Below are 22,668 nucleotides of genomic sequence, written 5' to 3'. Positions count from 1 at the left end.
GACACATCGCCCACCATGCCCTGCATCAAGCTATCACTAGAGCTCCCACGTCGCACAGGATCAGGTGTGACCGGTGCATCGCCCCGGTGCATCAAGGATAAGGACCACTCCGTCGACCATGCCGCCATAGTGACAAGCCATAGGGTTCAGAAATGCCACCTCCGCCCATAGGACACCGCATAGTGAATGCATGTATCACCCCTGTCCCCCTTCAACTATAAAAGGGAGGGACCAGGGCCATTTCTAAAAAAGGCTCACGAGATAGACGAACACACGCTCAACACTTTGTGACGCACACGCTTCCTCGCTGCCTAAGATCAACATCTCAAGCAATCCACACCACTTCACGCAGAGACATGGGACTAGCTCCCTCTCTCGCCCTGCTTGTAACCCCCTACTACGAGCATTTCGGTGCAAGGAATACAAGATCGATCTCTCAGACTGGACATAGGGCACCTATTGCCCGAACCAGTATAAACCTTGTGTCTCTTTGCATCACCATCCGGGATTAGGGGCACGCAGTACATTTTCACTAGTTGGTTGAGGGCCCGCCGGTCCAAAACACCGACAGTTGGCGCGCCAGGTAGGGGAACTACTACATGTCATCTTCGTCATCCCAACAAGTTTTGGATGGCAGACCCCGTACGACCGCTGCGTCTCGACACGATAATCTGGTTCGGGAGCCTAGAGTTCATGTCTTTAGGACATGAGTACGATATGGTACTCCTCTCACCCAGACCCCACCGACCATCGACGACGTCACGCCCTAGCGGCCCAGGCATAGGCGGTGCCCAGACCGCCGCTCCCATCATGCTTGCTAGGCACGGCACGGGCGGGACCACCTTGACCCTGCGCAAGCTCAGGGCGACGCACCACGCTCCGCTGATATCCCATGCCCAGCTATTGGCATAAGGTCCCTGGTTGGGGACCTGTCTAGCCTAAGCCTGGACGTGGGAAAGGTGCCAGTGGCGTGCAACGATGCCCCGTCATCAAGCTCTACCCCGCCATCTCCTGAGGAGTCGACAATGGTAGAGCAAAGCCTGGCGATGGCACCATCCCCGTACCCCTTCAGGTTGAGAAATGCCGCCGCATATGCTTCCGCCTACGCTTCCGCTCACGCGGAGCCCTCGGGACGCCACCAACGCTTCGCCCTCAACCTTGACTCCACAACCTCGACTCACACCCGTGCCAACTCCTTGGAGGAGGATGATGTGTGGTTCAAAGTGGACTTCTCCAAGCTTCGCGACCCTGAAAGCATGCACCGCTTCTTGGCCACAAGCGACTACTGCTTTGGCTACTCTGACTCCGACGATGAAGGCACTTACAACCCCACTCGCGAGTGTTTCCACATCGGGCCTGGGATGCTGAGAGCGGGCGATGAGGACGAGGGGACAGGCAACCGTTCCCCGCTTCACTAGGGAGTAGGCGACGCCACACCTCCACATGTTGTCCCACCGGCAGCATGGAACGAGAACCTTGCCCCCAGACAACTTCAACGCCTGGACCTAGAGCAGCTCCGTGAGCTTTAGGCCAAGGTCGAACAAGACTGACTCCTTCTGTAGTAGCTTTGAGACACTCTTGAGCAGGAGCAGCGAGGTCACGGTGATGGCAGAGGAGCCCGACGGAGGGCCCGCGACGTCCACCACCACATCAACGACGACGAAGGGGGTGAGCAACCCCCAATCTTCAATCATGCTAGCCAGAACATCACGGCAGCGGCGATGCTAGTCCGAATGATGCCCAAGCCCTCTACCACGGAGGGGCAACAGGTCCGCGGCAAGCTCCGGGATCTCCTCGAGACCGCCGTGGTACAGCAGGCCGAAAGCTCTACCTCTAGACGGCGTGGGGGTGCTTTGGAACTACTCGCGGCATCACCTCGGCAGGATAGAGGCCTCAGTCCAAGGAGAGCTTCCCGAGGCCAACCAGGGCACGGACTGGCGAGTCCTGTTCCTTGATTGCCTCGTTCGAGGAAGAGCTTCCTGCAGACAGGACCAAAGCACGATGGCTTGCTCAACGAGCCAAGACATATGTCCTCAGCAATGCCGAGTTGTACAGGCGAAGCCCATCCGACATCCTCCAACGATGCATCACAACCGAGGCAGGCCAAGCCCTACTTTGGGACTTGCACGCGGGAGCCTATGGGCACCATGCAGCACCTCAGACACTCATCGGAAACGCCTTCCGCCAAGGGTTCTACTAGCCAACGGCGGTTGCTGACACCACCAACCTAGTACGCTCCTACGAGGGATGCTAGTACTACGCACGGCAAACGCATCTCCTGGCCCAAGCCCTCCAAACCATCCCCATCACGTGGTCGTTCGCCATGTGGGGGCTTGACATGGTTGGGCCTCTGCAGAAGGCCCTCGGGGGCTACACCCATCTGCTGATAGCAATCGATAAGTTCTCCAAATGGATCGAGGCTTGTTTGATCAATCGAATCAAGTCCAAGCAAGCGGTGTTGTTCTTCACTAATATCATCCACAGGTTCAGGGTTCCGAACACCATCATCACCGACAATGGGATGCAGTTCACTGGCCACAAATTCCTGACATTCTGTGATGACCACCATATCTGTGTGGCTTGGTCGACCGTGGGACATCCTAGGACAAACATCCAAGTAGAGCGTGCCAACGGCATGATCCTACAAGGCCTCAAGCCAAGAATATACAACCGGTTGAAGAAATTTGGCAAGAAATGGCTTGCCGAACTCCCGTCGGTCATCTGGAGCCTGAGGAACACCACGAGCCGAGCCACAGGGTTTACACCATTCTTCCTGGTCTATGGAGCCAAGGCCATCCTCCCCACTGATTTAGAGTACGGTTCCCCAAGGCTACAGGCCTACAACGAGCAAAGCAACCGCACTACCCGCGAGGATGCCCTTGACCAATTAGAGGAAGCCCGAGACGTTGCGCTGCTACATTCAGCCAAGTATTAGCAAGCCCTACGACGCTATCAAGCCTGGCGCATTCGAAGCCGAGACCTGAAGGTGGGTGACCTGGTGCTGAGGCTGAGGCTGAGGCTAAGGCAGAGCAACAAGGGCCGCCACAAGCTGACCCCACCATAGGAAGGACCATACATCGTCACCCAAGTGCTGAAGCCTAGGACCTACAAGCCAGCCAACGAGAAGGGCGAAATCCTCACCAACGCTTGGAACATAGAACAGCTACGTCGCTTTTACCCTTAAATTTCCAAGCATTGTATACATTGTTTCTCGAAATACAATTAAGAAGCGTTCTTTAGTTGTTCTAATTTTTTTAGAAACCCCCCGAGCCCATCATGGGCCTCAGCGTTACGATAACACATAAGGGAGACTCAGCTCTACCTCTGTAAAGGCGCCCACTGTGGGGCTCGAACAAGACATGGCTCTGCCTCTGCAGAACTGAGCCTCCCTCGGGGGCTAGAAGGGGGGACTCCCCCCCCTAAGTCCCACGCACTATTTTTTAGTCGTTTTTCAAAAAAATTTCTACACCAAACTCTCTAGCGTGCTCTAACAAATCAATTGTAAAGAACCTAAGGACTGAAAGACTGTCTCAAGGCCAAAAGGCCGAACGAGTCGCGAGACGGCCTACGCCTCCGGGCTACGGCACTCCCTCACCACCTTTTGCTCAAGGGACAGCTTAGGCTCCGAAGAAGTTTTTTGCAAGAGATACGTTCAGAGACGAGCCAGAGGGCAGAGGCTCGGAAATACAATAAAAACAATTAAGAAGCGTAAACGCATAAGTACTTTAGAAAAAAAGGCCTCAACAGGCCACAAGCGTTATGGTACAATAATAATCCCAATCTGTTTACATGGCCTCTTGGCCCCAGGTCAAGGCTCAGGGTCTCCAGCGTCGGTGGACGGCATGGGAGGGACCACCTCTTCTTCGAACAGCTTCGCTAGCGCCGTGCCGAGGCCCTTAGCCGCCCCCATCAGCTTCGTGACCTCCACATCGGCCTCCTCATTGTCCTCAGGCAAGATGTAGCCGTCACTAATGGCCTTGAGGTCGACGCCGGCATAGTGCGAGGAGACGACGGCTAGGGCGTGCTTGACGCCCACGTGCAGCGCCCCCTGGAGTCGCTCGCGCACTTAGCCGCTCAACGCGACCAAGCGACTCCTAAGGGAGCTGCCCGACTAGACCCCCTCAACCTCCAGAGCCTCGCAAACGGTACGGGCGGCGCTCTATAGTGTGTCGTGCTCCCTGATCTTGGCCTCGAGCACCGCCTGTACTGCGACTGAGGCCTTAGCTGCCCGGGAGACCTCCTTCTCCAACCCTACGCCAAAACAAGCAGGATGGGGTTAAGCGCAAAAGAAAATAAGCCAAATATGGGTGAAGCCCTATGGGACTCACCCTCGGCTTTCTCCTTCCAGCGCTGGACCTCGACTAGGGAGGCCTCGGCTTTCTCCTTCCAACCCTGGACCTCGACCCGAGAATCCTCGGCCACCCTGGAAGCCTTCTTTCCTAGCTCTGCATCACACCAGGGAGTTAGGGGTCGAACACAAGAAAAACAAGTAAAACGAGGGGAACAGGACTCACCCTCGACCTTTCCCTTCTAGGCCACGGCCTCGGTCCAGGAGGCCTCGACCACCTTGAGGGCCTCTACCAGGGTGCCTTTCATCAGCAGGTGCGCACCCTGCTCCACCCCCAGCTGCCTAGCAAGGGCCTTGGCAGAGGTCGTCACTTCTTCAGCCCGAGACCTAAAGGTGTCCTGATCGTCGGCCACCCAGGTCAGCTCCTCCTCTAGCTCCTTGACCCGCACCGCCAAAGGGGCGACCTGCTCCTGAGCCATGGCCGCCTTGGCCTTCATATCGGCATAGCGAAGGTGGAGGTCCTCCGCCTCCGCGCTCCGCGCCGACAGAAGCTCGTTGGCATCAGCGAGCAAGCCCTTCTGCCACTGGAGCTGGTCCCAGACGTCCCTCTCCCATCGGAGGAACAATGACTTCCTGAGGGACCGGGTCTTGAGCTCCTAGATAGGCAAAACAGGGGTCATTCACTGTGAGAAAACTCAAAAAAAGATGACACCACATGAGAAAAGAAGGCACGAACCTGAGCGACCCCGGGCAGATCGTCAGCCACGACGGACAGCGCTGTCCGCAGCGACCGCTTTGCCAGCTAGCGGTATTGCTCGAAGGTGTCCCAATGCCCACCCTCGGCCGTGTCCTCGAGGGTGAATAGAGACTCCCCCTCAGGGTCGTCCTGGCTCTGCCACAAGACGCGCGGGTGATCCCACCCATGGGGCTCGGGTTGTACCCGCACGAGGGCCGAACTTCCCTCACCAGAGGTCGGAGCCAGCTGCTCCATGGTGCCGACCGCCTTGGCATCGACCACCTCCTTCGCCCAGGAAGTATTGTCGGAGGAGATCGAATGGACCTCCACTTTCCGAGCACTCTCCTGCAACGGCGGCGGGCCTTGAACCGGTGGTGGTATTGAGGCTTGCCCCACCTCCGCCTCCACTTCCTGGGCCACCGGCTTCGCTGCGCTCACATTGACTACCGCCACCCCGGCCTTGGTGGTCTTGGGGGCTCTGGCCTCGGTGGCTTCGGTCCCCACCACTTCGGCCTCGATGGTCCTGGGCGCCCTAGCCTCCATCGCCTCGGCCTCAAAACTCCGAGGGGCCTCTGTCTCACCCTCGGTGGCCTCGGCAACTGAGGGCACCTCGGCCCCATATGACTCGCGAGCCTCGGCCACATGGGGCGTAGGCATTTCCTCCCCCACTCGCTCCGTGGCCGCCTCGGTAGCCTCCTCCTGGGCGACCAGCTCCTTCGGGTCGGCCCTCACCGACGCCATGTCACGCTGTACGGTGGCCTGCGCCTCCACCACCTATTGAGCGGTGGAGCCCGTGCTCACCTTGAGCAACTTGCGCGGTGCTAGGGCAGGCACCCTCGCCTAACGCTTCCGGCTAAAGGCAGAACACCCACTTGGTCAGCATATGACCATAAAGCGAGCGGGAGACGATACAAACTCCCCTGAAAAAACACTCACCACGAGCGGGGGTGCAACCGCTTTGGCACTACGACCCTCCTCTGCAACGGCGGTGGCAGCGGCGGTGGCACGGCCTCCGTATCCGCTGGTGCCGGCCGGCCCTTGCTGGACTCCGGCACCCCTCGGTCCTCTGCGGGGGAAGTTGCGTCGCCCCCACCGCCACCTGCTCCACCTCTACCATCGAGCCCACCGGGCTGACGGCGCGCTTTCCTAACGCCCATGCCTCAGGTGTGTCGGCCTCTCCTCCTCCTCCTGGAAGCACCGGGCTGCTCGCCGATGCCCCGAGCGCTATCCCCCCGACATCGGGGAGATAGTCCAGGGGACCCCACCTCACCTCGCTCTCGTCCTCTTCGCCCAAAGAGTCCATCGACAGTGATGGCGACGGAGACGCCTCCACTGGGAGACCGTCCTGCCTCTGCTGCCGGCGGCGCTTCTCCAGCTCCTCGTGCTCGAGGATCTTCCTCTTGCGCTTTGTCTCCTCAGCATCCTTCCGCTTCTTCTGCGCCTCGGCGTACGCCCGGTTCACCGCCCGCCGCCCTGCATCCTCGAGAACGGGCGGCGGGGAGGCTTGCACGTCTCTCATCCCCTATAGGAACGGCGAACGCAAGTAAGGGAACGGGAAAATGGTGAGGAACGAGGAGGCCTCGGGGGCCGCAGCAACGCGTGACTTACCAGAGAGAGGTATCCCCACGACGGGCGCATCGTGATAGGGGTCAGACCACCGCTCTTCAGCTGCCCCTCCACCGTCTCCCTCACCCACTGTAGAATCTCCTCATCGAAGAGGGGGACGGCGGACATCCGAATGCCCTCGATCGGTTCATTCGGTCTCATGTCGAATATGTGCCGCCACTGAGCCATCAATGGCAGCACCCTCCGGTGGTGGAAGGCAGCCACGACCACAGCCACCGTAAGGCTGCAGTTCCACAGCCTCTCTAGGCCCTCCAGGAGCGGCTGTAGCTTGGGCTAATCCTCCTTCGGGACGCCATACCTCCACTTCTCCGGACAGTTCTCCATGATCTACCCGGTGTAGGGGGGAAGTCCGCCGTCGTCGTTATGGAGGTAGAACCAGTTGGTGTACCAGTGGTGATTGGTTGACGTGAGCTAGGCCAGGATGTAAAGGTACTGCTGGTCTTGGCGCACCTAGAGAGTGTAGCCGCTGGCCCTCATCGTCTTCCTCGTACCCGTCGTGCCCATCGACTTGGTGGTATGCCCCGCCTGAAAGAGGTGGAGCCACAACTCCCAATGGGGGGCAATGCCCAAGTACCCCTCATAGATGGCGACAAAGATGGCCGCCTGCGCGATGGAGTTGGGGTTAAAGTTGTGCAGCTCCACGCCGTAGTAATGTGGGAGCGTCTGCATGAATCAGTCCACTGGCAGGCCAAGACCACGCTCATGGAAAGACACGAAGCTCACGATGTACCCATCGTGTGGCCTCGGCTCTGGCTCGCTCGACGGAGCAATCCACTCTGGCCTATCGGGGTTGGTGACTGGGCGGAGAAGGCCGTCGTCGACAAGTGACCGCAGCGTCTCCATGGACACGTCAGACAGACCCCAAGGATCCACCGAGAGGATGATAGGGCCGCCGGCCATTGCGCGGTGGAGAATGCGGCCATGGCGGTAAACCTCGCTCTGCCTCTCCTCTCTCTCTCTCTCTCCCTCGCCCTTCTCCCTTCTTCTCCCCGGTGCTCTCTGTTCCTAGCAACGGCTCGAGGGCAGCAAAGGCGAATGCAGGCAAGGTAAGGAGGGGAGGGGCGAGGCTCATTGCGTATTTATGTAGGAAGGGGACGAAACGGACGGGTAATGAAATCGGGGAAGTTTCCCTCAAATCTGATACAGTTAATCCAGATCCGATTTTACCGCCCACGTATCCACCTTTTCCCTATTAATCGCGTGAACAGTTATGTCGCATCCGCTGACATAGCGTCGCGTCCGACCGCAGCAGTGGCAGGCGCCATTCTGCCTCCCCGAGAAAACCGCCTCAAAAGACACGCCTGCCGTTGTTAGCCGATGGGGGGGGGGGATATCCCCCACCCGATTCCTTTCAAACAAAGGAACTGGGCACCGAGCTTGTACGGTCCAGAGGTTCGAAGGCTGGGCCCCCGAGGGTTTCGACAGCCACCCCAAGACAACAGAGTTAGGGACGACTATGGGCGAGCCCGTACGTGGCCGAGGCCCAAGCAAGCGAAACACTTGGGATGCCCTAAGTCGTGTCCGAGACCGGCAGGAAGGTCTCCGAATGGGATCCCATCGTAGGGAGGCATCGAGCCCCCGAGGTCAATCGAACGGCCCTAGGACCCACTAGAGAAGCCCTCTGGTACTTTTGGAGTGCGTCTCTAGACTGCTAGCCAACTCCTAGCGAATGGGGCATGGACCTCCACTCGGACTTACCCGATAACAGCTCACCGGAAGTGTCACCGCTCACGCCCATCGAGGATAGCCTAGCATATTCCACCCCAAGGACACGCGAGGGTCGCACGAAAAGCCAGGGGAACCCCTGATCGCCCTCTCGCTCCGTGCAGAGGCTCGGGGGCTCTTCCTACACCCAGGACGAAGACAAGCGACCCAAGCTTGCATTCGGAGGCTCAGAAAAACGTGATAAAGGACATCGAGCCCGTTACGGTCCAGGGGTTCGAAGGTTGGGCCCCCAAAGGTTTCGACAGCCGCCCCAGGGCAACAGAGTCAGGGACAACTATGGGCGAGCCCGTACATGGCCGAGGCCCGAGCAAGCAATTGCTTGGGATGCCCTAAGTCGTGCTCGAGACCAACATGGAGGTCTCCGAATGGGATCTCACAGTAGGGAGGCATCGAGCCACCGGGGCCCATCGAATGGCCCTAGGACCCACTAGAGAAGCCCTCTGGTACTTTTAGAGTGCGTCTCTGGACCGCTAGCCGACCCCTATCGAATGGAGCACGGGCCTCCACTCGGACTTACCCGATAACAGCTCACCGGAGGTGTCACTGCTCGCGCCCACCGAGGGTAGCATGGCATCCTCCACCCCTCATTTCGAATGAAAAGGATGTGTGAGGGCCGCACAAAAAAGACAGGGAAACCCTTGATCGCCCTCTTGCTCCGAGCAGAGGCTCAGGGGCTCTTCCTGCAACCAAACCGAGGCTCAGCGACCCGAACTCGCACTCATGGGCTCGACAAACGTAATAAAACCCCTCGCACGACGTAAGAAAAGCCCCTGGAGGAATAAATCCACTCCTCCAGGGTCTCAGGGGCTACACCCGGCGGGTGCGCTCGCGCGCACCCACCGAGGCCTCAAGTACGAAACACCATCCCATCAGGAGCTGCCGTAAGCCGAGTCTCGTCAAAACCTCAGGGAGAGCGCTCACACTCTCCCTAAGGCTCGGGGGCTACCGTCGGGTACCATAAAAAGGGGTCCCCTAAGCAAAAACCGAAAAAATCGCTTAGACCTCGTCAAAATCAAAGCCAAGAGACAACTATTGGCTAACGCCCGGCCTTGTCTGAGGCCACCGACTCTCCGCCTTGCTCGAGGCCTTGCACGAAAGGCCTCGGACGGCCTACCAAATCTCCGCCTCGCACGAAAGGCCTCGGATGGCCTATCAAATTTCCGCCTCGCTCGAGGCCTCGCACGAAAGGCCTCGGACGGCCTACCAAATCTCCGCCTCGCTCGAGAACCGATCCTCCGTCTCGCTCGAGGCCCCGCGCGTAAAGCCTCGGACGAGATGTCGATTCTCCGTCTCGCTCAAGGCGGCTCGGCAATAACCCCGTCGCCTCTGCCTCGACCGATCTCTCCGACAGAGCGTCGCGTCTAATTAATGCGACCAACCACTCCCGCGACATCAGCCGGACGACGGCTCGACACAGCAGAGCGGCCGACGAGACGGGAAGTCACATCAACACCATACCGTCCGGGACAGGACAGGGCAGGGGTTACCGGCCGTTGTGCTCGGTACTGTGCCCACGACCGACGTCCGCACTGTGCTACCTAATCCCTGCTCCAGGAACCATGCGACGTGGGGAGTCAAGTCCGGGTCACCATAGCCTCGGAATCAGTGTACAGGACCAACTGCTCCCTCCAAGCCTCGGCAATACACTTCAGGGTCTCGACAACCTCGGGATTCGCGCCCGCCGAACCCCCCACGATGGCTCAGCCTCAGCACCAACTGAGCCTTGGCTCTTTACGCGGTCAACACACAGCGACCGGCACGTCGCCCGCCATGCCCTGCATCAAGCTAAAATTACATTACTAAATAATATCTGCATCATGTAATAGGATTACATTACTAAAATTACTTAAAAATAGGTATCTAATTAATTACTGTATGTATAGAGTCCAGTCTTTTTGCCACGACAGGATGACCAATACAAAGGACGTGCGGCAAAGCCGCGCGGGTCGTTTCTAGTTCCGCACGAAAAAACCCCGAGACTCCGCGCGCGAAACCCTTGAGACTCCGCGCGCAAAAGCCCCATTTCTCGCCGCGGGACGGCGGGAGACCCATCCCCACCCCACGCGCGCGCCTGTAAACCCTAAGCCCCGCCTTTTCTCGCCGCCCGTGCGCATTTCGCCGAGCACATCGCCCGCACCCCGCACCACTACCGCCACCATCACAACCTCTGCACACCGTGCGGCGATCGGCTGGACGATGGAGGGCGACGACTTCACTCCGGAGGGCGGCAAGCTCCCCGAGTTCAAGCTAGGTCCGTGCGGTCTCGCGCGCCACACCGTCCTTGGTTTCTTTAGATCCGTCGGGTCACTCATTCCCCTTGTATTGTCTTATTTTTTCTTGTGGTTGGACAGATGCGAGGCAAGCGCAGGGTTTCATCTCCTTCTTCAAGAGGCTGCCGCAGGTGCGCTCCCTCGATTTCACCTTTCTGGGCCTCAGTTTTGGGCGACTATTTTGGAGAGCCTTTTTTGTTGGCTGATTTATTTCCCTTTCTTTTTCCTTTTTGGTCTGGCAGGATCCCCGGGCCGTTCGTCTCTTCGACCGCAGGGTAAGTGATTCCAATACATGTAGATGTGAACCTTTTTTTGTTTATTTTTATCATGGGCAATTGGATGAACTAGATAAATGGGGGCGAAATGGCTCTGGTACAGTTGTTACTGTTAGAAAATATTGACACGTGTGCCTTTTATTTTCACCTGATAAGTGAACATGTAGATTGCAGATGATTCATTAAATGATGATGATGTTACCTCAATTTGGTTGTCAGTCTATGTACCATATGAACTGTTCTCAGCCATAATTTAGGGATTTAATTCCTAATATTGGCTTCATGCTTATATGTTAACTTCAAAGTCCTCACTAACTTAAAGCTGGTAATAATGAGGTAGCAAACTAGGGAACTGTTTGGCATTTGGGAGCAGTGCTGTGTACTTTGGATTACATAATCTATGACCACATTTTTTTATCCAATAGGATCGTGCCCTGCTTGAAAGTGCATTTAAAGAAATGGTCGACAATTGAGAAATTGTTTCCTTGTAAGGGGGCATAAATGTTTAGAAAAAAAGAAATTTCATGAAATTCATGCAGATATAAGATGGCATTTCTTCCAGACTTATTTTAATATGGGGCACTCTTTTCTGCATTGAATATGCATGCCAAAACTATCTTGTACTATAGTAATCACTACTGTTGAGGGATACTGCTTCCAGGCAGAGTTAAATCTAGCTGTTTTTTTTTCCTTTGGGAATTTAATTCCTATGTGTGTCAACCTTCCAGTGTAAAATGGCATGCTAACTAGTGCTCAAATGTGGTTCAGGATTATTACACCGCCCATGGCGAGAATGCTACGTTTATTGCAAGGACATACTACCACACAATGTCTGCCTTGCGTCAATTAGGTAGCAGCTCAGATGGAATCTCAAGTGTTAGTGTGAGCAAGGCTATGTTTGAGACCATTGCCCGCAACATTTTGTTGGAAAGGACTGACTGTACATTAGAGCTCTATGAGGGAAGTGGGTCAAATTGGAGGTTAACAAAGTCTGGAACACCTGGAAATATTGGTAGTTTTGAAGACATTCTGTTTGCAAACAATGACATGCAAGATTCACCAGTCATTGTTGCTTTGTTTCCAGTGTGCCGGGAAAGTCAGCTGTATGTAGGGCTTAGTTTTTTGGATATGACCAATAGGAAGCTTGGGTTAGCTGAGTTCCCCGAAGATAGCCGATTCACAAATGTTGAATCAGCTCTTGTCGCATTAGGTTGCAAGGAGTGTCTTCTCCCAGAAGATTGTGAAAAATCCATTGATCTGAATCCCCTTCGAGAGGCCATTAGTAATTGTAATGTTCTGTTGACTGAGAAAAAGAAGGCTGACTTCAAATCCAGGGATCTTGCACAAGATCTTGGTAGAATAATCAGGGGTTCTGTTGAGCCTGTACGTGATCTGCTATCTCAGTTTGACTATGCTCTTGGTCCCCTTGGAGCACTTTTATCTTATGCTGAGTTGCTAGCAGATGATACTAACTATGGAAATTACACAATTGAGAAGTACAATTTGAACTGCTACATGCGACTTGATTCTGCTGCAGTGCGAGCATTAAACATTGCAGAAAGGAAAACTGATGTAAACAAGAACTTCAGTTTGTTTGGTTTGATGAACAGAACCTGTACTGTTGGGATGGGAAAAAGATTGCTTAACAGATGGCTGAAACAACCTCTATTAGATGTTAATGAAATTAATAACCGATTAGACATGGTTCAGGCTTTGGTAGAAGACCCAGAGCTTCGTCAGGGACTCAGGCAACAACTTAAAAGGATATCAGATATTGATCGTCTAACACATGCTCTCCGAAAGAAATCATCTACACTGCAGCCTGTTGTTAAGCTTTATCAGGTTACTGCTGCAACCTACTGTTATCTTATTTTAATGACTTTGCAAAGATAATTATTTGCCTGAAAATGTATTTGAATATACAGTAATATTGGTTACTATCTGCTAGTGTAAGGCTAGTAACATTTAATGAAAGGAGTGCACTGAACCTTTGTAGCACTCCCTTGAATTCCAAATGTAGGTCCCTTTAAAATCCTAGTTGGTCATTTTTTTATAACTTGGCCAATCAATATATGGGAAGCTATATGGATTGACAACACATAGTTGATGTTACTAGAATAATCATGGAAAATACTTTCATAATATGTAACAGTCAAAGTGTTATGCTGGAGACTGTTGTTGTCCTAGACCTACATTTTGAATCACAAGGAATGCTTATTTCTGTGTATTTGTGCATAACCTTCGAGGAAACAGAGTAGAATTAGGTTTCTTAAACAAGGGCAACACCTCCTAAGATGCACAACTTTTACCACAATTTTTTTAACCCATTTACTTATTGGTTTTGCAGTCCTGTAGCAGAATCTCATACATCAAGAGCATTCTTGAGCAATATAATGGCCAATTTTCCACATTGATAAGGTCAAAGTTTCTTGAACCATTAGAAGAATGGATGACAGAGGATCGATTTGGTCGGTTTTCTTCTCTTGTTGAGACAGCTATTGATCTTGATCAGCTGGAGAATGGAGAGTACAGAATATCTCCTCTATATTCTTCTGACTTGGGTGTACTAAAGGATGAGCTTTGTGTGGTTGAAAATCACATAAATAATCTGCACGTGGATACAGCTAGTGATCTAGATCTTTCTGTTGATAAGCAACTGAAGCTAGAAAAAGGACCTCTTGGACATGTGTTCAGAATGTCAAAGAAAGAGGAGCAGAAAGTCAGGAAGAAGCTCACTGGCATCTACTTAATCATAGAAACTCGTAAAGATGGTGTAAAGTTCACAAGTTCTAAGCTGAAAAAGCTAAGTGATCAATACCAGGCACTGTTTGGTGAGTACACAAGTTGTCAGAAAAAGGTGGTTGATGATGTAGTGAGGGTTTCAGGCTCCTACTCAGAGGTACACTAAGATGATTATCTTAGCTTCATAGTTTATTTTTTCTCTATACAGATTGGGATAAATCTTAAATTCTTGGTGTAGGTATTTGAAAATTTTGCTGCAGTTCTGTCGGAGTTGGATGTTTTACAAAGTTTTGCTGATTTAGCAACTAGTTGCCCAGTTCCTTATGTTAGGCCAGAAATCACAGCGTCGGTAAGAAACACTTCCTAAAACTCCTTTAAAATGACAAATTTCGAACGTGGCTCTAAACTTGAGAACACATTGCAGGATGAAGGAGATATTGTTCTACTAGGTAGCAGACATCCTTGTCTAGAGGCACAAGATGGTGTTAACTTTATACCCAATGACTGCACTCTTGTAAGTTCCCTGTAATATGATATTTGCAATTGCAGCACTTAATTACTGAAGTTAGTGATGGTTCGATGGCCCTAAATAGGTGAGAGGGAAAAGTTGGTTTCAGATCATCACTGGGCCAAACATGGGAGGAAAATCCACATTTATAAGACAGGTTAGTTTTGCACTCTCATGGTAAATTTTTTTATGAACCACTCAAGGAATTTATTTATATGCATTTTATCCAAAGACATGGAGGTGGCGATTCCTTATGAAAAGAAAAGAAAGAAAAGCAGTTTTAAGCCTAACAACCTTCTGAAATGTCATGGAAAGATGATCTTTCTGGTACTATGTGTATAGGAAAGATGATCTTTCTGGTACTATATGTATTACCTCTCTTTATTAACATATAACGTCCTAGAATGCGTTCATTCAAACTTCTCTAGGGACAACTGATTTTGAGTAAAGTTATTTGTATTGATAATGCGGAAGTACTGTCAAATTTGTTGTGTAAATAATTTTCATAATATATAATTTTTTGTCATATCTGTATAAAAAGCTGTGGTCAAAGTTTCACATTGGTGGCCATGCCTATGTCCAAAACATAATACATTTACATACAGAGGGAGTATATGACCACTATTCCTCTTATAATATAACATTTGTGCCAACCAAAGTTTGGCCATTAGAAAGTATTTCTAAATACAAACCTAATGCAACCACTTCTGTAGCACAAACTTTTCATATGATTAGACCAATTGTTTGTCAAAGGCAACAAAGTTTGAGTTTTGAAATATGTGTGTTCCTTATATTTTGCTATAGAGGGAGTATGATCAATGATTCATGCATGAGTGTGAATAATTAGCATTTATTTTCAGTTATAGAAATTTTCACTTATAGTTGTTTACTAAATTTAGTAGAGCTCTCCATCTCCACTTCCACTACAAAAATACATACTTAAAACATATGTGCACTTAAATGTGTAAATATGTAAATTTATTGCTACACTTGGATCCACATCTTATGTGCTGTTCCATTCTTATACCGATACATATTGAACTGCAAGTTGTTTGTGTGTGTGTGTTCGGGTCTATGTATGGCTCTTTTCTCCGGCAATTGATACGCAGTTCTCCTGCGTGTTCGAGAAAAAAAAGTATTTCACCACTACCACCCTATATGCATACAAGCATTACTATGCAATAGTATTATAGTAAAGAGTTTGTGTATTTTCAAAACAAAAAAAAGAGTTTGTGTACTCGATGCCTTCCGTGATATGTTTTTCTGTTTTCTAGAAAGCCATGTGGGGTGACTTATTGAGTAGTTGTATCCATACATATTTGATCCAAGAACTTCACACAAGCAGATGGATTGCCCAGAAATTAAATTCTTCACGATTGCTAAAGAAGGGTTTTGTTAGGACCCAAAATGTTGCTGGAACAAAGTCAGTTGTATGAGCATGTATATGTGACTCTTGATATACTCTTTGAAAAGTTGATGGTAAACGAGGTCTGTTATCCCAAGAATCCAGTAAAGAGTTTGAGCATTGTTTGTAACTCCTTGATCAATGTGTTTGCAAAAACTGAAAGCAAACCAGTTTGATTCAATTGGAGTGCATTTGGACATGTTAAACATACTGTGTGAAGTTCCTCCATGTTCTAGCTCCATCTTCTAATTCTTGGACGTTGGCTACGGGATTTAAAATATATTTTCAAACATATTATTTGAAACAACTAATAATACCTTTTGTTGCTTACATTCCTTCATTTATCAGCTTGTCTCAATTAATTTTCATATGGGAATCAGGTTGGTGTAAATGTTTTGATGGCGCAAGTTGGTTCCTTTGTACCTTGTGATCAAGCAAGTGTTAGTGTGAGGGATTGTATTTTTGCTCGTGTTGGTGCTGGTGATTGCCAAGTAAGTTGGCTTGATCATCAAAGTATTTTGTTCTTAAGTTTATATTGGAAATGCCCTTTTGTTCTTATTTAAACTTCTGTTGCAATAACAAATACTGTATAGTGTTCTCTTGCTTTAGCTACTCATACTTGTACAAATGTTGCAAATCAAAGATGCAAACGAGCAGTGTTCGTCTTCCTTTAATATAATGATGCACAGTCCTCATGTGTCCGAGAGAAAAAAAAAGATGCAAATGATCAGGATAAAGGAACATGAACTAGATGAATGGCACATTTGCTATATTATTCAAGTCTATTTCCTTCTGAAGAATGAAAAATTGTTCACTTTTTTTCTTGAACTGGCATGTGGGCTGCCCTTCATTATATTAAGGCGAACAAGGTACACAAGCTGGATAAACAAGACCCCCCCCCCCCCCCCCCCACCACACACACACACACACCCCACACACACCCCACACACACACACCAAAAAAAAAAAAAACACTCAACTCATACAAATTCAGTTACATAGGGATCAGAACAACAGCTCACCCCTCTCCCTACAGAGATTGAAGCCAGTAGCTCCTCATGTGTGTAATTTTTCGTTTTTTTAACGAAAATGGCAGGAGCTCTGCCTTTCAATTAGGCGAGGAAAGAGTTCAATACACACATTACATGTTGATCCCACAGCCCAAAGGATCCAATAACAAAACCCTTCTTTTTAAATTTAACGGATAATGATGGCAGTGTTTTTTCTCATAGTAAGATGAAACTTTCTGTTACTTTTAAGCAAGCATTAAATTTATATACTTCTGCAAAGAATGATGTCGTAAACTGTTTTGTTTACATTTATTTGGCAGCTTCATGGTGTATCTACTTTTATGCAAGAAATGCTTGAAACAGCATCCATCCTAAAAGGTGCCTCTGATAAGTCTCTTATAATTATTGATGAGCTGGGACGTGGAACTTCCACATATGATGGATTTGGTCAGTGTTGTATACCTTTTCTTGTTTTTTCTCTTACAAGTTTGTTAATCATCTTTCCTTTTGTTTCTTTTTAGCATTCATAGACTACCATCTGTATTACTTCTAGGCGATATTGAATTATTGACTTTTAAATAGTGTTGGTTTTAGAATTGAAACTGGAAATTTGCATACTTCTAAGCTCATTCTACTAGCATTGCATATATTACACTTTGTATCTGGTTAGATACATCTCTTGGACCAAAAAAATAAGTAATTCCCTGTACCCTTGCACTTGCTGATAAATGCTCCATTTACCGGAGGTAATTGGCTGGTTGCTGCTGTTAATCAGACCCATCAGCCTGATCTGAGAAAATAAAATTCTGTATTCCTTTTAAATTGTTTTGAATTAAAACCTAGAACAAAGGAGCATTTACATCGTTGTTGTTTCTTTTTGGTTATGTAACAGTGCTACAATTAGTTAATCATCAATGAATGGTGCATTGCATGGAATGGAGCTTTTGTACAGATAAAAAGAAACAAATAGTTTGGGGGCAAAACTGTATTTTGTGTATTTGCTTGCTTCCCGTCTAGTCGTGCTATTGTTGATTTTGGATGCGGTTAACAACCTGCTGCATGCAACCATGCCGACAATTCTTAGTGTAATCATTCGTTGGTAACTACCTGCATGCATAGCATGAATCTTGCTACATTGACATTTATTGGCATCTCAAATATCCTATTGCCAGAATGCTAGAATGGTGTCTTATGGTGGCCTTCATACCGAAAGCCAAGTTCCACTTGTCTGTCATACCAAACCTGTGGACATTTTTTGGATTATTTGATCATGATCTACAAGCTTTATTCTAATTGGGTCTATACAAGAGAGTTGGACCAAGTGGGCTAACTTTGTTAATCCCAGATTATGTTAACCAAATTAGCATTACACATGTACTGAACACCAACATCATTTGGGCCTCGTGTGGTGTGGCATGCAATCTCATGCTTCAATCAACCAAAAATAGTTTTAGTTTGTTGCATTTATCCATTTTTGCTGTCACTATAAGCATGCAAATCTACTTATTATACGCATCACTGGATGAAACTACCAATTACCATTTGTAATTGAGTACCCTTTTTACAACCTTGGTTACCTGCTGCAATGCACTGACTTCCAGACAACTGGAACTTTTAATTCTCATTTGAGATTGAACCTCTAACTCTCATTTGAGATTGATATATTATTTGTTATCAGGTCTTGCATGGGCTATCTGTGAGCATCTTATGGAAGTGACTCGAGCGCCTACCTTGTTTGCCACCCATTTCCATGAATTAACTGCATTAGCACATAAAAATGATGATGAGCACCAACACATTTCAAATATCGGAATTGCAAATTATCATGTGGGTGCTCACATAGACCCATCAAGTCGGAAGTTAACTATGCTTTACAAGGTATGCCACGGTGTGAAATTCTTATTATTCACATTTACTGTTACAGAAACAAGTTGGCATTATTGGCTTGCTAAATGATTCCTCCAGATCTTGTATTACAATATTTCCCTGTTCATGTTGTAGGTTGAACCTGGTGCATGCGACCAAAGTTTTGGTATTCATGTTGCAGAATTTGCTAATTTTCCAGAAGCTGTTGTTGCCCTTGCAAAAAGCAAAGCAGCAGAGTTAGAAGACTTCTCTACTACACCTACCTTTTCTGATGATTCGAAAGACGAGGTATATGCAGCTAAAAATTTCGAGCTTATGGGTTCTGATATGAATTAAAATGCATATGCTTCCTCCCATGTGAGCGATCCTACCATAAAGAAGATGAATATTGGATTCATAATTCAACAAAACTGACAGTAGTATATTTGGAGTTTTTGTGGCCATATATGCAATTACGGTAAAATTACTTTTATCTGCTGCACAGTTCATGGGAGCTTCGGTGCAAAGGGTATCTTTCTTACCCATACTGTGCTGAAACTCAAACCTCTTTCTAAGCTAGCGAGTGTTCTGTGCAGGTTGGATCAAAGCGCAAGAGGGTATTTAGCCCAGATGACGTCACCAGAGGAGCTGCTCGGGCTCGGCTTTACCTTGAGGATCTCGCTGCATTGCCTATGGATGAGATGGATAGGAGCAAGATCGTGGAGATGGTCACCAAAATGAGAGATGATTTGCAGAAGGATGCGGCTGACAATCCTTGGCTTCAGCAGTTCTTCTGAAGCTAATTAATCCCTGTGTGGATGGAGATTTCATTAAGGTTAAACCATAAGAGAACCTCGCTGATGCTAGGATCTCCTGATCCATTTTGTTAATACGCATCAGCGGATGTACTCTAGTCTTCAGGCTTAACAGAACAAGTAGTAGGCTTTGCCAAGTCACCATGCGCAGTGCAACAGAAAACCAACCACATGTGCATATGTAACGCGGTAGTGTTGCTACTCCTGCATACCGATCGTCTGCAGTACTCTGACCTGCCCTGTCTGTGATTGCACGCCGTCGTTTGCAGCCGTGAAGTCTGCCGTGTTGCTCTCGTCGAAGGTTGAAGTTTCTGCACGTCTATTGCTGCGCTGCTTGTCTAGCAAAATTCTTGCAGTGCAACTGTGCAAGTAGGGATGATAGTTTATAGACGTTGGGATTTTGTTGAGGATGATCTCACAACGGCCTTTAATCAACTTTTCAACCCAGACATGAGACAGCCTTGATCTTAACACATCAAACATCATCTTTTTCCGAGAAGGCTGATGCGATTGGAGCTAGAGACCCGTCAGCCTAATGCATAGTGTAGCGAAGATCTGCAAAATTTCTCAAAAAAAAAAAAGAAAAAAAAAGAGAAGATCTCCTGCAATTTAGCGAATATTTATAATCTGGCTCTTGCTAGATTGCTTTCCAAAAAAATGGTACATTTTCTCTACACCCAGAACTTTTTACGCATCGTATTGAACTCACATCTATCGTTGTTTTATTGATGCATAATTGCAAATGCGGTGTTTTTTCTTCTATAGATAGAACTAAAGAAAAGGAAAACAAGACAAATAAACAACGAACACATGTACTCCATACTTAAAAAAAAAGTGAACTCCCGCCTGGATATTTTATTACGGGTTTGCTAGCATCCGGACGCCAGCGCTTGTAGTCTATTTTCGCATCGTTCCGCGGGCCCACGCAGACCCACGTTGCTCCGAAACGTCACCAACATCGAGAAGAGGGAGCTATTTTCGCACCGTTTCACGGGCCCACGTAGACCCACGTTGCCCCGAACGTCACCAACATCGAGAAGAGGGAGAGAGGACGATCAATGCCCAGCCGGCGCCTGGAGGAGGAGGACGAGACTCCGAGGTGAGACAGCAGAAAGCGAGGAGGGAGATATAACACCTGATCTACTTTTGAAACATCCAGATACAACACTTGCAACATACGTCCGAAAGCAGATGAAACACTTGAAACATACGTCTAAAATATAAAAACACCTCAAAAACACTTCACGTGTGCAGCCATTGCAAACATATGCAAACATCCAGATGAAACACTTGCAACATACATATGAAAAACACCTAAAACACTTGCATATATATGCAACATCCAAATGAAACACTAGCAACATACGTCTGAAATAGATGAAATATTTGGAACATACACTTGAAACATACATGCATAGTCATTGCCACATGTGCAACATTCCGATCTACTTTTGCAACATCGGTATAAGACACTTGTAACATATCTCTAAAACATATGAAACACCTGAAACATACGTTTGCAACATGCACTTTCAACATAATGTCACTTTGTTGCTGGGACGAATGGAGGCTAGTCGGCTCGCAGAGCTCGATGCCGGCGCGGAGATCAACGTCGGCGTGGTGTGGGGGGTGCAGCGGGTGCAGTGCCCGCCCCGAGCGACCCCACGCTGGAGAAGGCCACGACGAGCAGGCGGGTGTGGTGCCTGCGGCGCGGTGCCCTTGCGCTAGAGAAAGGCCGCAGAGGAAGGGGATTGGGCGTCGCTGGTGGGAGCGAGCGTCGCGAGCGGGGGGGGGGGGGGGGGGGGGCGCGATGAGCGGCAACGAGCGGCGCGGACTGGAAAGCGTGGCGTCTGGACGGTCGAACGCCCTGAGGAAGCATTACCGATTTTATTAACTTGACTTGAAAGGAGTTTTCATTATAGAACACCATACTTAATTACCAAGTCTGGTTAAAATCGAAGTAGCATATGTCTAAACCTACACATAAAACAAGATCACAGTTCAGTCTCTGCACTCCACATCCACACGACCACACCATTCAGGTGGTGTTTAGATTCAGAGTGTAAAGTTTTTGGATGTTACATCGGATGTTACATAGGGTGTCGCATGGGGTGTTCGGATACTAAAAAAAAAACAAATTACAGAATCCGTCGATAAACCGTGAAACGAATTTATTAAGCCTAATTAATCCGTTATTAGTACATGTGTTACTGTAGCACTTTATTGTCAAATCGTAGACTAATTAGGTTTAAAAGATTCGTCTCGTAAAGTAGTCATAATTTATGTAATTAGTCATTTTTAGTTTATATTTAAGGGGCTATTGCGTTCTTGCCCCTAGTTTGAACCCCAATTGTGATTTTACCTCCATTTTTTTCTACTTTGTGTTTTTACCCCTGCTTTTCCAAAATGAAGGCTCCGTTTACCCCTACTCCGTGAACAGCAGGTAACGGTGTTAAAAAAGTTAACAGATGACAAGTTTGCCCTTCCGAATATTGCGTTTTTGCCCCTATTTCAAACCACAATTGTGATTTTACCCCTACTTTCTTGCACTTTGTGTTTTTACCCCTACTTTTCCAAAACGAAGGCTCCGTTTACCCCAATTCTTAACTCAGTTATCTACATCCGGATCAAAGCAACTAAAAATTAACAAAAGGCCTGTAAAAGACAAACTTACCCCTTATCTCTCGGTTGTCTCTCTCAGGGTCGTCCCTCTCAACGCTAGCAGGTAACGGGCGGCTGGGTGCGGCGGCGGTGGCGGCGAAAGGGCAGCGTCGGGCCGTCGAGCGGGCGCGTGTGGCCAGGTGGAGGAAGCGGTGCGGGCACGCGCGGCTTAGCCTAACATGGGCGCGCAGCTAGGCACGCGGCTCTGCTTGGCGCGGGCACACGCAGCTAGGCACGCGGCTCTGCTTGGCGCGGGCGCGCGTCTCGTGGAAGCAGTCGACCATGCTGCTTGGTCGCACCCATGGTCGGCTGCTTTTCACGAGACGTGCGCCCGTGACGTCGGCCAAGCCGCGCGCGCCTACGCCAAGCAGAACCACGTGCCTGGCTGCGCGCGCCCGCGCCAAGTAGAGCCGCGTGCCTGGCTGCGCACCCATGTCAGGCTAAGCCGCGTGCGCCCACGCCGCTCCCTCCGCCTGGCCGCACGCGCCCGCTCGCTGCGCCCGCCCGACGGCCCGACGCTGCCCTTCCGCCGCCGCACCCAGCCGCCCGCTGCCTGCTAGCGTTGAGAGGGACGACTCTGAGAGAGATGACCGAGAGATAAGGGGTAAGTTTGTATTTTCACAGGCCTTTTGTTAAATTTTAGTTGCTTTGATCCGGATGTAGATAACTGAGTTAAGAATTGGGGTAAATGGAGCCTTCGTTTTGGAAAAGTAGGGGTAAAAACACAAAGTGGAAGAAAGTGGGGGTAAAATCACAATTGTGG

The 22,668-nt window shown here is 49.3% G+C and overlaps 2 protein-coding genes across 2 annotated transcripts; one reads left to right on the top strand and one right to left on the bottom strand.

Annotated features, from left to right (window-relative positions):
- Nucleotides 1-5,090: 5,090 nt before the first annotated feature.
- On the bottom strand, nt 5,091-5,765 carry LOC136544518 (uncharacterized). Its single transcript, XM_066536654.1, has one exon. The coding sequence runs from the start codon at nt 5,763-5,765 to the stop codon at nt 5,091-5,093; it is 675 nt and encodes a 224-aa protein (XP_066392751.1).
- A 4,603-nt stretch (nt 5,766-10,368) lies between these two features.
- Nucleotides 10,369-19,538, top strand: LOC136542560 (DNA mismatch repair protein MSH2-like). The gene is made up of 13 exons (XM_066535061.1): nt 10,369-10,626; nt 10,727-10,776; nt 10,888-10,920; nt 11,689-12,762; nt 13,268-13,819; nt 13,901-14,011; nt 14,087-14,176; nt 14,256-14,327; nt 15,956-16,066; nt 16,905-17,031; nt 18,263-18,462; nt 18,586-18,738; nt 19,026-19,538. The coding sequence occupies exons 1-13, from the start codon at nt 10,572-10,574 to the stop codon at nt 19,224-19,226; spliced, it is 2,829 nt and encodes a 942-aa protein (XP_066391158.1). The 5' UTR covers nt 10,369-10,571; the 3' UTR covers nt 19,227-19,538.
- The last annotated feature ends 3,130 nt before the right edge of the window (nt 19,539-22,668 follow it).

Source organism: Miscanthus floridulus, chromosome 3 (assembly GCF_019320115.1).
Source record: "Miscanthus floridulus cultivar M001 chromosome 3, ASM1932011v1, whole genome shotgun sequence".
Lineage (NCBI taxonomy): Eukaryota > Viridiplantae > Streptophyta > Magnoliopsida > Poales > Poaceae > Miscanthus > Miscanthus floridulus.
This window is presented reverse-complemented; position numbering and strand designations above follow the sequence as displayed.

Excerpts from the sequence above, each read along its gene's own strand:
- LOC136544518 (XM_066536654.1), bottom strand. The coding sequence starts at position 5,765 with ATGGCGTCGGTGAGGGCCGACCCGAAGGAGCTGGTCGCCCAGGAGGAG.
- LOC136542560 (XM_066535061.1), top strand. The coding sequence starts at position 10,572 with ATGGAGGGCGACGACTTCACTCCGGAGGGCGGCAAGCTCCCCGAGTTC. Across the intron at positions 12,763-13,267 it reads CTGTTGTTAAGCTTTATCAG|TCCTGTAGCAGAATCTCATA; the intron begins GTTACTGCTGCA and ends TTGGTTTTGCAG. Across the intron at positions 16,067-16,904 it reads TTGGTGCTGGTGATTGCCAA|CTTCATGGTGTATCTACTTT; the intron begins GTAAGTTGGCTT and ends TTTATTTGGCAG.